Here is a 17100-nt window from a genome sequence, read left to right as displayed (position 1 = left end):
TGATGAAAACCTTGTACTGTAGTACAGAACAGCATAATTTTTGCTTTTCCTTTCCTAAACACGGTCAATAAAGAACACAAATACAGGGTTTTCCAATAAGATGTGTTATTTTGAATAGCCCGTTATTTCGGTAGATGTTTATTTATTTATTTATTTATTTAATATCAACGGTATAAATATACCATAAACAATGATAACATGTCACAGTTAAAATCGTAAAAATATTTTTAAAAAAGAATTACAAATATATGTGGCATTTGATTGTAAAATGACATTAGAGAGTAAGTAAGTAAGTAAACAAGAGATACAAGTACATAAGTTTCTATAGTGCAAATAAGGTAGAATTAGATTAAATTAATATTGATTGAAAAGATTTGATAGCATAGCCCTCTTGTACCTACCTTGCGTGCAGTTAAATAGATCTGCCACATCTGCGTATCTATTACTAACTTCATGCAACCTAGGTACAAGCGAGTGTTTGGAATACTCAGTCCTGATATTGTTGCATTTAAACTAAATTTTAGAACGAGTAGCTCTCGTGGGTATATGAAATTCAATGAGGTTAATTAAATCAGGACTGTCTATACTACCATTTACAATTTTGAACATAAATATTAAGTCGGATATAATTCTTCGATCTGAGAGTTTTAATAAATTTAGATTTTTCATCAAGTAATTATAATTTATATTTTCAATGGGAATACCGAGTTTAAAATTAATGTGTCTTAGGAATTTATGTTGAATTTTTTCGATCGAATCTGAATGTAATTTGTAGTGGGGGGACCAGATCGAGGAGTTATATTCGACTTGACTACGAACCAGGGATGTATACAAAATTTTTAATGTTGAAATATTCTTGAAACCTCTGGAATTTCGAAGAATGAAGCCTAGCATTTTCATTCCTTTATTATTAATATTATTTATATGCGATATAAAGTTTAATTTAGAGTCGAAAGTTATCCCCATGTTACTTTAGAAGCTGTCAATTTTTGACATTTGACAAGTAGAAACTACGCCATTAATAAAAATGGAACGATACACGCCTCAACAACGCACTGAAATTATTAAAATTCACTTGAGTGAATCAAATGCAAATCATCTTGAGTGATGAGGACCATTTCCATCTCGGTGGCTTCGTCGACAAGCAAAATTGTCGCATCTGGAGCTCGGAAAACCCAAGAATTATTGTTGAAAAGCCTCTCTATCTTCAACTGTTTGGTGCGGTTTATGGTCCGGCGGAGTCATTGGACCTTACTTTCAAAAATGAGGCTGGAGCAACAGTTACGGTGAATGGATTGATTAATGATTTTTTATGGCCGGAATTGGATGGGATTGATCTGGACAACGTTTGCTTTCAACAAAACGGCGCTACGTGCCACACAAGCAACGAAACTATTGATCTTTTACGATTGAATATCAAAATAACACCTCTTATTGGAAAACCCTGTAGTACATATTATTAAAATAAATGCAGGAAAGTCCAAGTTAAGTCCTGTGTCTAAATTTCTCTAATAAAAAATAAACAGTGTTAATCTCAAGTGACTCCAGGTAAGTATGGTACTGTATATTATCTGCCTGTACAAAATATAAATAAATGTACATTTGTAGAAATGTATTATAGTATATTTGTACAGCGCCCTTGAGGTGATTTCCACAAAAACGGCACTAAACAAATCATCCAAATATTTTTATTATAAAATCACATTTTGTTAAATAAATTACATTTATTTTGCAACAAAACTCCACAACATCCTTCCCTCAGATATAGAACGAATAGAAAAGTTTAATTAGTACAAATCAAGAATAAAAACATGGTCGAAAGAAGTCAATGAAAAAAGTAGATATAACTAATATGGAAAATTTGAATTTTAACAAAAGCTCGGACCCATTGCAGGTAAGGCTCTGGACTGGGAAGCTGGAGGTCGAGGGTTCAAATCCCGGTGTGCGCAAGTAAATTTTATTTTATTTATTAGTGGAATTTCACAAATTACTCATGTATAAATAAAATATACACGTTAAATTTAACAGTTAATCAATTGTTCAAATTCTGTGAAACAACGCGTTTTAAGCCTCTCTCCTTAATAATCAGGATTTTGAAGATACGATAGTTTACTTCATGCGTATTTAAAATATACAATTCGTTATTAATACAGTTTTCTTTTATTAATATATTATGTTACTTTAAGCGCTCAAAAACTACAAAAGAAATCTTGCAAAAAAATATATTGTAGGTACGCACTTTATCAGTTAAAGTTTTGCAAATGACACTTAAATTAAAAGCAAATTCGAGTTCTAGAGTTCATTGAATCATAATTACAGACGGACACACAACCGAAGTCAGTATTTTCGATAAAGAAATAAACATTTCACTTACTTGAATACATTTGTGAACCGATCAAACATGATGGTAGAAAAAGACTGAAGTCAATAATAATGTTTTGTTTATCGATTGAAACGTGTTCAATCCAAAAGCACATGCTACATGAGCGCGTTACTATTTTGGTCGTCAATATAAATGCGTGTTATTTTCATTTGTTTTTCCACGTGACCAAAAGACGAATCAATCAACAATCGGCGCATCAAAAAGTGCATTCAAAATGCAACACAGATGTTATTGGCCGAGTTGACCAATGCGTTTGATTTTCAGGCATAGTGGGTTCAACTCCACTGATAGCTAGATCCTCCATCATTTCTGTAATTGTTGGTATCAGAATGAATAATTATTAGTTGCCACAAAATTTCAGCTCCTCATATAAATCGAACGAGGATTGGACATTGTTCCGTTTCTTCTCACCTTTTTAAAATTCTCGTGCTTGACTTCCCAGTTTGTAAAGTCTGTGGACAAGAAGTGGAAACTTTAGATCACATATTTTTTGTTGTTGTTCCTCTCTAAACAAATATCCTCTCTTCAATCAAGCCTTAACTAAGATTGTTCCCCTTTATTCAATATCTCATCTCTTCTAAGGATGGGCTGTTTCCTAAAATTTGAACAATTCATAAAATTTCAATGTTCATTTGCGAGTTCTGTGAATGTCCTATTCAAGTTCTGTTGTTATATAATTATAGGCCAGATAACTGATAGAGCTGAAATAATAACAGAACTTGAAAACAACTTTCACAGAACTCGAAAATTAACTTTGAAATTTGAAGAATTGTTCAATTCATTCTCTGAAACAACCCGTCCTAAGTCTAAATTCGACTCCAATCTTTAAATACAGGGTTTTCCAATAAGAGGTGTTATTTTGAATAGCCCGTTATTACGGTAGATGTCACTTTTGAAGCTGTCATTTTTTAACATTTGATAAGTAAAAACTACGTCATTGATAAAAATGGAACGATACTCGCTTTGAAAACGTATTGAAATTATTAAAATTCACTTGAGTGAATCAAATGCAAATCATCTTGAGTGATGAGGCCCATTTCCACCTCGGTGGCTTCGTCAACAAGCAAAATTGTCGCCTCTGGGGCTCAGAAAACCCAAAAGTATTGTTGAAAAGCCGCTCTATCTTCAACGTGTGACTGTTTGGTGCGGTTTATGGTCCGGCAGAGGTCATTGGACCTTACTTTTTCGAAAATAAGGCTGGTGCAACAGTTACGGTGAATGGATTGCGCTATCGAGAGATGATTAATGATTTTTTATGGCCGGAATTGGATGGTATTGATCTGAACAACGTTTACTTTGAACAAACCGGCGGTAAACAAGCAACAAAACCATTGATCTTTTACGATTGAATATCAAAATAACACCTCTTATTGGAAAACCCTCTAGTATAAAATAAAGTCGCTATCCGTGTCTGTCTGTTTGTGCGCTAAGTTCTTCTAAACTACGCAACAGATTCTGATACGGTTTTAACTATCATTTAGAGAATTTTTTCCGGAAGGTTTACACATATAAAACATTCATATTATGTTTAAATAAAGTAGAGAAAAGACGATGTTTTATAATAATGCTACATTGTTAACGCTGGCTAAACCTTATGAGATACATCAAAATAATATACTATGGAATTGTATGTCTTAAAAAGACCTACAGAAAAGTCCTTAATCGTATATGTCTATCTCTTAAGGATAACCCCCTGCGGGTTAACGTCAGCTACCCTTTCATACCTTCCCTCTCCCCATAATTTGAAATGATGGCTTAGAAAACCCTTGACGGGTGAAAGACAGAAATATTTAAACACAAGCTGATATAAAATCACGTTTTGCAAAGCTCTTACCTTTGTTATTCAATTAACACTCCTGTATTATTTTAGTTGGCAATATACACGTGATCAGGTGGTCAATCTATCAACAACTAGCATCCACGCAGTAGCAGTCATTTAGTTGTCACGGGGAGCTAAATTCGTTCACGAAAAGACGAAACAATTCTAGAATTTCTATCTATTAATTACAACGAATATTACGCCCAACGTCAATTCAAAATTTCGTAAATACATATTGCAATATGTCTTAGGTTGGGGAGTGTCAAATTGTGATCAGCCGAAAGCCAGATTTTATTGATACTTATGGATATGTTTGTATATTTATGTATATGTCGATATTTTTGTATATCTTTTTTGTCTGGTATGTTTGTGCTCGCATAACTCGAAAAGTAGTCAACCGATATCACTGAAAATTTCAAAGTTTGTTCTTATTAGTTCCAGGAGTTTTTAGAGAGTGGTTTGAATGGTAAAATAAGTCGGGGATGCCCGACGAATACTAAACGAAATATCTCTGCACCGTAATTAGGTACAGATTCGAATTATAGTCGATGTAATGTAGTTTTTTATCAGTAACATTGTGGTGTACAGTAGTATAGTGAATGATGGAATAAGTCGAAGTCACCCGAGAAAAACATTAGCAATAGAGAAGCATTGCGGTTTCCACTGGTTTACTGATATTTTTAAATGTTTATTGATATTTTTCATGTGTTTATTGATATTTTTTATTAATATGTTTTTATATTTATTGATATTTTTGTATGTTTATTAATATTTTTATTGATATTTTTTGTATGTTTATTGATATTTTGGTATGTTTATTAATGTATTTGAATATTTATTGATATACTTGAATATTTATTGATATTTTTCTATATTTATTGATATGTTCCTATATTTATTGATATTTTTGTGTGTTTATTAATATTTTTGATATTTTTGTATTTTTATGGATATTTTTGTATATTTATTGATATTTTTGTATGTTTACTAATATTTTTCTATATTTATTGACATTTTTGTATTTTTATTGATATATTTGTATATTTATTGACATTTTTGTATGTTTATTGATGTACTTGTATATTTATTGATATTTTTGTATGTTTATTGATATATTTGTATATTTATTGACATATTTGTATATTTATTAATATTTTTGTATATTTATCGATATTTTGTATATTTATCGATATTTTGTATATTTTATTTATTTATTGATATATTTTAATTTTGAAACATTAGCTGTATTTATTATTTGGTAATGTTGGTCTCATTGGGTGGATATTATATATTTATGAGCAGATATAATCAATAATTATTAATATGTATTAGCATGATTCACACAGTGAAGCTCACGTTATCAGAAAATGTTTGAAAATATATAATTACAGAATCAATCATTTAAAAAAAATTATTGTACCTGGATATTTACGCATATTAGCAAATATTTATGTGTATTTATAAATATTTATTGATTCTTATGTGTACCTAGTTATGAGTTTAGTTATAAGCCACAAGTAATAAGTTAAAAGTCTATAGGAATACATCAAATGTATAAATTAAGTTGTTAAAAGCGCCATTGAGGTGATTTTCTCACAAAAAAGCGCTATAAAAATAATCCAATCATTATTATTATGTATGGTGTTTATTTTATGGATATTTGTAGATATTGTGGATATGTCATTACATCATACATATCAGCCTATCAACATTTGACAGAAAGCTGTAACGGACCTAGAACGACGTATAACTTATCTTATTAGTTTTATCATCAAACATCGGTTATATGTGCTGTGCGTTAGTCCTACATGAAATCTGATTCAATAAACTCAAATTTAATATGAATAAATAAAAGAAGTTTCTTTTTAAAAATTGCAACTGAATCTGTGAATAATTCAGACAAGCGATTAAGATCAATCAATCTACCAAAACAAAAAAAGATTTATTTATATTTTAATTTTCAAAAATTGGAATTGATTTGTCAAGAATTCAGACCATCCCGTGATTTTTCACGAGTCTGCGCAAGTAGTATTACAATCGTTAAAAATAGAAATACAATATGCGTATAAACTATAGATTTGTCTGCACTCAAATGTACCAAGCAATTTTTGGCAACTTTCCCGAAACGTGGGCGCGAAAATGTATATAGATATTTGCACGTGTCATAGGACACGTTCTTGTTAGTACCTACGTAGATATAAGACAAACATTACAATATTACAGTATTTTACGACGCTATGGTGTTTTTTGTAGACGTATTATACAATATACGTATTACAATAATAAAAATATTTTAACCATAAAACATCTGTTTTTATTAATAGATGTATTAATTTTTTTTTTGTTTTTATTTGACTGAGGATTGAAACTTACTCCCCAGGGACAGGAGTCAACCGCGCGAACAACTGAGCCAAATCCCGAACGGGTAAGATCAACATTTATTTTGTGTATTATCTTCTGTAATGTCATCCAATATCCGAGAATTACGCGTATGCGTATTTGCATCAGAAGTTGATAGAATGCATTGTCATCGACAACAAGTCTATCTGTCGATTTCAGCTCGGTTGGATAGCGGGATATGAGTTAATTTCCATTTCCAAGATTTGCATTTTTCAAATAGAAAAATATTATTAAAAACATTCCCGGGTTACGAATTATCTGATAATATTTGAAAATCTCCTACGACCACCACAGTAGGCGGAAAATATTGCTTGTGTTGTGATGGAGGACTTGGCCAGCCGAGGAATTGAAGTTACTACGCCTGGGTCGGAACCAAACGCGATGCCAACTTAGTCACTGATCGGTCAATACGCATTTGTGTCGCATACACATTACACATACGACCGTTTTGCATTTCGTATTTGTGTATTTTTTTGTACGTTCCGTTTCAAGATGGCGACCGTTTAAAAGGTTCAGTAATGATATATTTTTTAAATGTGAGACCGTCCTTTTGATTTGGACTTACTCATTGATATTTTTTCAGTATTATAGCAGACTGCCTGCCTGAAGAGTGTTTGAAAAAAGAATTTTCATTGAGATAGTGACGTTTCCTTGGACAAGATGTGTTATTCTTTATTTGAAAAAAAAGTATGATTTATAAATAAGTAGGTAGGTATTTAATTATAAACTTACCATTCGAATTTATAGGAAATTTTGGCTTCTGACGCGTTTTTACAGAATACATATATATAAGATTATATTTATAATATTTTTTATTCAATTAAATTTAAGTTCAACATTAAAAAAAGGTGCTATAGACACTGTAAACAGCCCGGATTTACATAAAATAATTGAATTTGATATACCTACTAGAGCTACTCGTTCCAAAATCATATTTAAATGTAACAATACCAGTACTGAGCATTTCAAACACTCGCTTGTACCTAAATTACATGAAGTTAGTATGATAGATACGCAGATATAGCGAATCTATTCAACTGCACGGAATGTATGTAAAGAAGGCTATAATATCATATATTTTCAATCAATACCAATTTAAGTTCAGTCTATTTATAAGTTTTGCATACTTGTATCTCTTACTTTTAAATCCTTCTGTTAATTAAATACTTTCTGATGTCATTGTATATGATTTGTTGTGTATGGTATATTTATACCTTTGATTTTAAAGAAATAAATAAATAATATATGTATATTGCGTCCATCAACTATAATGTTTGTTGTATATAAGTGTGTGTTAATTGGAATTATTTTTAATATATATTTGTAGATCTCGCAAAGTTAATGCGATTTCTGCATAAGCATATTTAATACAAAAGTTACAGAAAAACATAATTTTTTTCTGCCTACCTCCGCTTAGGACAGTTTGTTTCACCGAATTTGAACAATTCATCAAATTTAATTTCAAAGTTGATTTTGAAGTTCTGTGGAGGTTCTATTCAAGTTCTGTTATTATTGAAGTTTTGTGAAACAACTGGCCAGTAATTATATAATAACAAAACTTAAATAAAACCTTCACAGAACGTGAAAATCAACATTGAAATTTGACGAAAAAACATGATTAAATAATAAACAAAATTCTACGAAAAAACCCGTCCATAATTTTTGTTTTTTTCGTAAAATTGACAAAAGTTTTGTAATTTTGAAAATTAAAAAAAAAATCTTTTATATACTAGATCGAAAAAAACTGAATCAAACGTAATAATAATTTTTTTTGACGAGTTCTAGTCAATATTGATATACTATTTACAAAAGAAAAAAAGCTTACAAGTGATTTACATGGATGCAAAGTAATAATTACGTTTTAGAGATGAACACATCACGGGATATTATAATTGTAGAATCTGTGAATCAATTTTCTTCAGATCTAGAGAACCTTCTAACAAAACAATTGACCTGCCAGGTAAATCTGCCAAAAATTTAAACAAAACAAATACACATTTCAAATAAAGAATGATATATACTCAGGGTAAATTATTTCACAGAATCTCTAAATAGAATGAAACAAAGTCGCTATCCGTGTCGGTATGTTTGTGCGCTTAGTTCTTCTAAGCCACGCAACGGATTTTGATAAGGTTTTCACTATAATTTAGAAAATTTCTTCCGAAAGGTTTACATATATAATACATCCATATTATATTTATATAAAGTAGAGAAAAGTCAAGCAACGCTGGGAATACTTCAGTTAATAATCAAAACCATTTTAACACTTTCTTTTGCTTTTTCATAAAGAAGATCGGAAGTTTTTGCTTGCGCATTGATGGAGAACTTGGTGATTGACACCTTGATGGGAACCAGGCGCATTTATCAAATAAGCCACTTATTCATATCAGAGATACCTATGACACAAACAAAGCGTGTAAACAAGCAAGATAGTTCAGCAAAAAGATTCTTTCAAATCACCCTATAAACAAAAATGATAAAAAATCAGATAAAAATTAAAAAGTCAAATTTAAATTATTTTTTTAAAAATATTTATGCTGAGGGATCATTAGGATTTATAGGCCCTGTTAGAAGTTCTACCAAGCCGAACCCTCTGATTTGAAAATATCTGGAGTCGGTGAATTATATTCCCATTTGATCTCTGGTGAGTTGACGTGTTGTTCTTGTATTGTTTTGTATTTATTTTGCTTATATACTTGCATAATGTTGATTGACTAGATGATCATTTGTAGAAAAGTGTGTGGAAGGGTTTAGTTTTTCCTATGGGGAAGATTTAACCCGGACATAAATAGAAAATAGAAAATATTGATATGTGTTCTTTCTGGAGAAACTTGGCATCCACAAGAGACTATCAACTATTTGCCTGCGATGCAATGTGACCAAGTATTATTGGCTCTGTATGCAGAGAATGACCACGAAGAGCGGAAGACCCTCGTCCACCATTGAAACTGGAGTTGGGGTCAGGATCCTGCCAATGAGGAACCATATCAAGAAGAATAATAATTAAATATTATGTAATGATATTTCTCAATGCTTTCTCACATTCTAATTACATAACTACAAACATTCCGCAAATTTGTAAACGCCAAGGTCAACTGTCAAAATATGATGGACACTGCAAGGCTGTCCGAAACGCTGGCTCTAGACTAATAAGGAAACGCAAAGCACCCGACATTCAAAAAATGTATTTACAATATTAACAGTGTAGTGGCTGAGTTGACAAATAAGTATGGTTCCCACACAGACTGTTAGCTTCCTTTATCATTGCACTAGCGATGTCTTTCGCCATCATTTTCAGTTTTTTTTTGTTTGTATTTCTTTAAATAAATAAATATAGTGATTTCGGTCGAGTGGAACTGATTGTGGGAAATATTAATTTTTGATTTTGATGATGTTCCACGGTAGAGAGGAAAGGCTCTCGACAAGGCCACGTGTTCAATTCCCGGCATGCGCAAATAAATTTTATTTGACGAATTTGTATTACTTATGTAGAGTTAAAATTTTGGTGTCATTTGAAAGGCAATGATCCTGACGCAATTTTTTGTTTTAAAACATTCTTTCAGCTTGACAAATCCTATAATTATATTATCCTGTGATTTGTGTAAATACATAATATCGTATTGTACGCATTTCTTGTGACGTAACATAAAAACCGATTGATACGTACATGAGTTGTCGTTCCACCACCTTCAGCAGCTCTGCATACGCAGAATCATCGTCTTCTTCTTCTACTTTTGCAACGTATTGGCTTCTGACTTCTTCAATCACCTTCTCACTATCAAAGATGGATTCCTTCTCACTGGCTTCCCCCTCAACACTGCTTTCATCTTCAGTTTCACTGTTATCACTATTGCTCTCCTCGTATTCTGAACTAGATTCTTGCTGGACTTCTGCAACGCTTTCTTTCACTTCGATGATGGTGTTAAATGCATCTTTTTCCAGAGGTTGTGCTGGTTCGGATGATTCTGAGCTTATCTCGTCAACGGATTCAGGTAGTTCTTCAGTGCTGCTGTTTTCGAGACCTAAGTTTTCATTATTTTCCACTTCGATTTCGTCTTCAGCGTCTGTAAAGAGGTCTGCATTATCGTCATCGTGCCTATTAATAACTGTGACCAGCTTTTCACTCTCTTCTGAGCTTTTGATTGTAGTAGAGTCATCGCATTTACAGCTGAGACAGTCTCTGCCAATTGTCTCAATTTCGTTCGTTATCGTTTTGTTATTGGCGTCTGTGATTCTGTAAACTGGGTCGGGAACTTCTTCGTTGTCTGCTGTGTCTGAATCAAATTCTACTTCGTCATCGTCTTCGTCATCTAGCGAGGCGAACGAGTCTTCGACCACGGAATCATCGTCGAGCAAGATATCGTCGTTGATCTTATCACCGTCATCGAAGTCGATAACGCTGTGGAATGTTACGTGTTTCTTATTGGCTACTTTCCCGTCCTCCGCGACACTCTCTCTCAGAATGTTCTTCAGTCTTGTAGTTTCGCCGTCCTTTGACTCCGGCATTTCTGAGGGAGGGTTTGTATCGTCTAGGTCAGGTCTGAGTGACTCACTGTCGTGCACCGGTTCACAGAATTCGGAAGAGTTTTCACCACTAGAAATCGTAGTTTCACATAGTTCGCTCGGAGCGACGTCGACGAACTGCGCACTTTCGCAAACTGTCTCCTTGATATCTGTTTGTGCAAAATGTATAGGCTCACGAGACTCCCCACACGAAACTACGTAATCACTGTCGCCAGGTATATTTTCGGCTTTACGAAGTGTATTGTCTTGTATCCCTCTGTCACCACTCCCACTCCCGGTACCACTTCCCGGCTTGCTGTCCGTAGCGCCCATCGCGGCCGCCGGGTTATTAGTACAACTATCTGATAAACACTCTCTATTCTCAGAATGAATGGATGCTGTCGAATCCGTGTGTGAAATTGTATTATCCGCGATACAGATCGAACTATCTGCTATTTCTGACTGCGCGCTGTCTATTTGCGGTATATTTACACCATCCTGCTGTCGCGAGTCTGAGTTCCTGCGGCTTTGGGGGTTATTCTTATACTTTTCTAGAATGAGAGATTTGACGAAATACGCGGGGCTTTCATCGCTCTGTGATGGCAGTCCGGTGTCGCATTTCGCGCTTACCCGACTAGACTGGAGCGGAGAGCGGCGGCCGTGCAGTTCTGCCTCGCTGCCCACGGGCTCACTAGTCTTGGCACGGCTCCCGAGCTCCGTGACCGCGTCACACGGGTCCTCCCGCTCCTCCTGCGGCCCTGCCCCGCTCCAGACAACACTCGTGCAGGCAGGTGTCTCCGCAGAGTCAAGACCCTGACCGCAGCCCACCTCCTGACATTCACGTGAATCCTGCGACACATCATTCGCAACAGCTGTCGGGACAGCCTGCCTTAAAGTCTCGTTAGCCTCGCAAACGCTCGCGGATCTTTGTAGATCTATTTGCTTCAGTTTCGCATCGCCTTCGCTCGATTCGCAATCACCATCTTCGTCAATATTGACATCTAAAACTGTATCTATCTTAGACTTGTGTCCGTTGAACGACCAACTTCTCCTATTATTATTATCGTATTTGTTCTTCTTGCCTTTGTTCCGTTTCTTTCTTCCTCCGGCCATGATATCTAAGAAACTTTGAACCCCAGTTTTTGAAAGATAAGAATCCTCTTTCTTATAGCTCAAACTATCCTTAGGCAAAAGCAAATTAATAACTTCCTTACTCGTTCTTGACTGTTTGTTTGCGTCGTCCTTGGCCAATCTTTGAAAGCGATCCAACGTGTGGCTTCCTTCTCTTTTACCTCTGACATTCACAGTAGGATCAAACGACACACAATCAACAACACTTCGTCGCGTGTCAGTAAATGCAGTGTCACGTGCGTTTCTCAACACAACTGCGTCTTCCGCTTGCTCGTTCCCTTGCCACGTGCTGTTTACACAATTTATTCCTTGAACATCTTGATTCTTACTAATTACAGGTGATAAAACATCGCGACAAACATTCGTATCGTTGGTGACTCCGACGGATCCCCGCCTATCCGAAGCACTCTCGTCTAAACTACTGGCGGATTTGTCTAGCGCTAAGTCCCTGGTATTTTGGGATATCCCGAGCACCTGCTCGGTAGATACTTTAAATTTTTCAGTACCACTTGTCGAAGTCTTGATGGCTTTCTTTTCATCTCTTTCTGAATTGTTTTTTCCATCCTGACTCCACTTCGAGCTGACTTTCTTGCGGAAGAAACTCAGCATAACTGGAGGTGGTTTGTTTGAGAATGCTGGACGGATTCGAGTAACTTGTACCAAGATGAAGCGGGTTATTTCTGTCCAAACACTTGTAAACTTTCAGACTGGTTTATATTTAACATTAAACTAGCATGTTGCTTAATGCTCAAGTACTCGCGCGTTATTTACTGCGCGAATTAAAATGAACAGAAGAAAACGAACTTTTCAAGCACACTCTAGTAATAAAGACTGCTATTATTTACGTCCAGGAGGAATACTGAACCCACATAAACAAAAAGTTATACAAACACTAAACAAACAGTGAATAAGAGACGCAAACCGTGTGTTATTATTATCCGATTTTGAAAGATATTATTAATTATTAAGACATTTTAAAAAACACATCTGATTCTGTTATTTAACGTATTACAGTCATGTTAAAATTCACAGTGTTTCTTTAAATGCTACTTATTATATTTTTCAGGAGATTTTTGCTATTTTTTAAAAACGCCTTTAAATCGCTCCCTCTAACATTCGTATTTGCATAATATCTCCCCTTCAAACCATCTTCTTCTTCTTTTTGAACGCTTACTATGGAGCCTTAAAATCCTTGGCACCTTTTCCAACAATCGAGATTTTAAATAGTGCTGGCAATAAAACATAACCAATCGAACTCAAAACATTGCTTAAATCGCTTTAACTACGGTTAGTGACCAGATCTGAAAAGTCAGGTATTTCTAAACCTTCAGTGAAGTTTTCTGTGTCATAATTACGTTGTAGCCAGTTAGAATAGGAACGGAATGTGCGGGCTTAGATCGTATTTAAAATCAATAATTATGAACGAAAATATTAAAATGACATATTTTTAGTACAATGATCAAAATCAAAAAAAAACTTGGAACTTCCACAAAATTTTTTAAAGGTTATAAAATTCCACAATCAATAGGCAGTTGATTGTCCAAAGTGAAATAAAAGTTCCCAATTCCTATTGTTGAAGACGCGCGCTGTAGCATGTTTCACGTGAATACATTAAAAAATATATCGCTTATTTTAGCCCTTTGACCCAAATATGACAACTATATAATAAAATAGAGTGTGTTGAAGTAGACATTTTCGTTGATAATTATCGTTAGAAAAGATTGGCTGCTATTGCTAAAAATTGTGTAACAATTGTCGAGCTAATTTTATTATGTGTAACTTGTTTCTCCCTTTGTGTCTGTTCTGTCTCTCAGTGTGTCTCTTAGTCTCTCTCTGTGTCTCTTGTGTATCTTGTGTTTCTTGTATCTCTTATGTCTCTTGTCTCTCTTTGTAATATTTTTGTTTTTTTTTTTATGTGAATATTATATACTTTATACCCTTAAACATATTTAAAAACGTTTCTGACGAAGAAACCATTGGTTTTAAAACATGTCGATCTTTTTTGTATTAACTTGTGGTATTTATTTACAAAGTTATTTATTTTTTCATTGAAGAAGATAATATTATTAAATTCACACAGAAAAATAAAAATATCGAACTCAGGATCTCTGTTTTATCGGGATAACGTTTTTAACCACTCGACAACTGGCACCCAATTATAATACGTCATTTTTTGTCGATCTCATATTTCAAATTCAGAACTAAATATCGTCAAACTTGTCAGTATAACAGAAACGTATCTTGAAGACAATGTATAAATGTAATTGAAACAAGGAAATTGAAATTGAAACAACTAATTTTTACAATTAGACTATTCAACCCAAAAATTATTCGATGAATTTAAAGTATTACCACTAAATAAAATTTATCAAAAAAACGCATTACTACAAATCGATAAAGACAAACTAACAATAAAGTCATTTTGCACCAGACCGAGAACCTTACGACAAATAATAATCCCTAAAATTAATACTACAACAGCCCAACATCATTACACATACTCAGCAATAAAATCCTTTAACGAACTCCCTATAGAAATACAATCCGAGAGGAATTATGAAATTTTTAAACAAAAACTCAAAAAACATTTTACTATTAAATAATTTTTAAGTATGTGTTACGATGTGCCAACCTATATTTCCATTATGTACAAAACAAATGCCATCTTATATTTTTCATTATGTATAAAAAAAATTTTCATTATGTATAAAAAAAGTAGTCCTTCATTCATCCAAATTGTAACAACTGATAAGTATGTATAGTACTGTCAATTTGATAGTGCTCCCTCCCTAAACACGAGAATTTCTCAATTAGGTATTGTTACCACTAATATTATATATTATACACGGTGTCCGGAAACTCGTAGTACAAGCCGGGAACTGGAGAATCTACACCACATGGGGAACCCAAAAAAACATAAAGTTTTTTGATTTGAGCATTTTCAAAAAAAAAAAAAAAAACCAAAAAAAAATATTTTTCGGCTATTTTAGGGTTAAAGTTTTTTCTGGTGTTTAGGGTTGAATAACAGATGTTTTAACCCTGCAGAGCAGAAATATTTTATGATTACACCGGGTTAAATGAAGGGTGATTTCAAAATAATGCTTCAAATCCGAGTTTCTTCATTTGTTTTACTTTCAAATAGTTTTAATTAGTTGTGTACTTTGATCTTCAGTAATAATTTATAAGAATTTGATTAAAAATAAAAAAAAAAATCAACTTCAAATGTGATGTAGATTCACCAGTTTCCCGCTTGTACTACGAGTTTCCGGACACCCTGTATATATTGTTAATTATGTGTTATATGTATATTGGTTAGTAAAAAATAAAAAAAGGAGTGTGTGCAAAGACAAAACTTGTTTGGCGCTCATCCTCCCTGCCTACTCCTGCGGGGAACTGACGGTTACTTAGTTCGAAAAAAGCGTCAACATGTGTCCCGTTTTCACACGCTTTATCTTTGACCTATCCTAAAGCCCGATTTACTCCGCCCGTTGTGCCCTGACGGATGTATAGACGGTGGGAATGAAAATAAACAACATTAAAATGAGCTTCAGTTGTTTATTTATATGGGATGCGATATTTTTAACGTTCTTTAACTTGCATCCGGGTGTTTTTTTTTTGTTTTGGCAGATACTAGTATCGCCCTAGTGCAAGACGTGTATAAGTTACTTCCATTTCTCGTTACCGACCCACTTCCTTCAGCCTACCAACTTATTGATTTTTATGTGAATACTGTACAAGAGTCCCAACTGCCCTAAGCCAGTGGCACTATGGCATCCCATATCGGAGTATTTTGTGAGACTGAAGGACGCGGGAAAGCAAAGGAGATGAGAAAGAGCAAGGTTTATTAAAGCAATTTCACACAACAAATAGATTTGTCATTTTTTTTAAGTGGACAAGACTCCCAACTGCTCCCAAGAGCCAGTGAGACTATGGCATCCCCAATTGGGGTATGTTCTGAGGCTGAAGATAATGGGGAGGGAAAGGAGATGGGAATGAGGAAGGTGAGGAAGTACCTGGCTAAAACAATTTCAAGCAACTCTTAGATTCTGAATGCAGGTGGTTTTTCACCACGGTGATACTGAGAATATTTATCTATTTGTAAATATTATTGAAGAAAGGATTGAGAAGTGTACCCAGCTATTTAAAACAAATCGCTTAACACAAAAATCGATTAAAAATCAATGTTTAAAAATTAATAACTTGTTTTTTTTTGTTGTATAAACATATAAACACGCGCGTAAAATAAAACAGACAATGATATTACTATGCACATAAACGTCAAAGGCGAAACAGCTGTTTGTTTCAACTGTGACAAACGATAACCAAACCCAAGCTTTCAAAGACATGTCACAAAACACCATCGTTAAAAAACGAGATTTATAAACGGTTTGCGTCAAATATTTTCACAATATATTTTTAAAATATTTTTATAAAACACGAAGTTTTGCCGAAATTTTCCGAACTTTACCGAATGTTGACGGATTTACCCGAAGAGAGAGGATTAAGGCTCGCTAGCGACCATTATTTCTCTCGCAGTGCGTTCGGTTCGGAGTTGAACCCGGTAAGTTTGGATTGGAACTGAACGCTTTTTGGCCGTTTTGAAGTGAACAAGAGAGTTGGCGAAGACGAAATAAAGAGGATGTGTCAAAGAAAATTTGTCTTAAAAAAAATTACAAACCGAACCTAAGTAAATGATATTGTAATATTATTAGTATGTGAGCTCACCCACAGTCTATTAGGCTATCCATAGATGGTGTTAGCTGTCGAGAATAATAAGATAATAAATAAGATGGGAACATCCGAAGTTCGAGGTCTAGATTATTTCTACAGCCAAATTAAGATACTGTCGAAAAAGTGTTTTTTT

The 17100-nt window shown here is 34.0% G+C and overlaps 1 protein-coding gene across 4 annotated transcripts in view; it reads right to left on the bottom strand.

Annotated features, from left to right (window-relative positions):
* Positions 1-16792, bottom strand: part of LOC149414330 (uncharacterized) — a 103906-nt gene extending 87114 nt beyond the window's left edge. For 3 of the 4 annotated variants that reach the window (XR_016304073.1, XR_016304072.1, XM_089643980.1), the window contains exons 1-2: positions 16705-16792; positions 10270-13095 (exon numbers count right to left, since the gene is read on the bottom strand). Coding sequence is in view for 2 of the 4 variants with exons in the window: in XM_089643980.1 (XP_089500106.1) it covers positions 10270-12845 (2576 nt within the window). In the remaining 2 variants the exon portion in view is untranslated. The remainder of the gene's footprint in view (positions 1-10269; positions 13096-16704) is intronic. The other variant, XM_089643979.1, reaches the window with a different exon arrangement.
* Between the last annotated feature and the right edge of the window lie 308 nt (positions 16793-17100).

Source organism: Hesperophylax consimilis, chromosome 20 (genome assembly GCF_061612785.1).
Source record: "Hesperophylax consimilis isolate HC1 chromosome 20, BYU_Hcon_1.0, whole genome shotgun sequence".
Classification (NCBI taxonomy): Eukaryota; Metazoa; Arthropoda; class Insecta; order Trichoptera; family Limnephilidae; genus Hesperophylax; species Hesperophylax consimilis.
The sequence above is the reverse complement of the archived record's forward strand: the minus strand, read 5'-3'. Positions and strand labels throughout refer to the sequence as shown.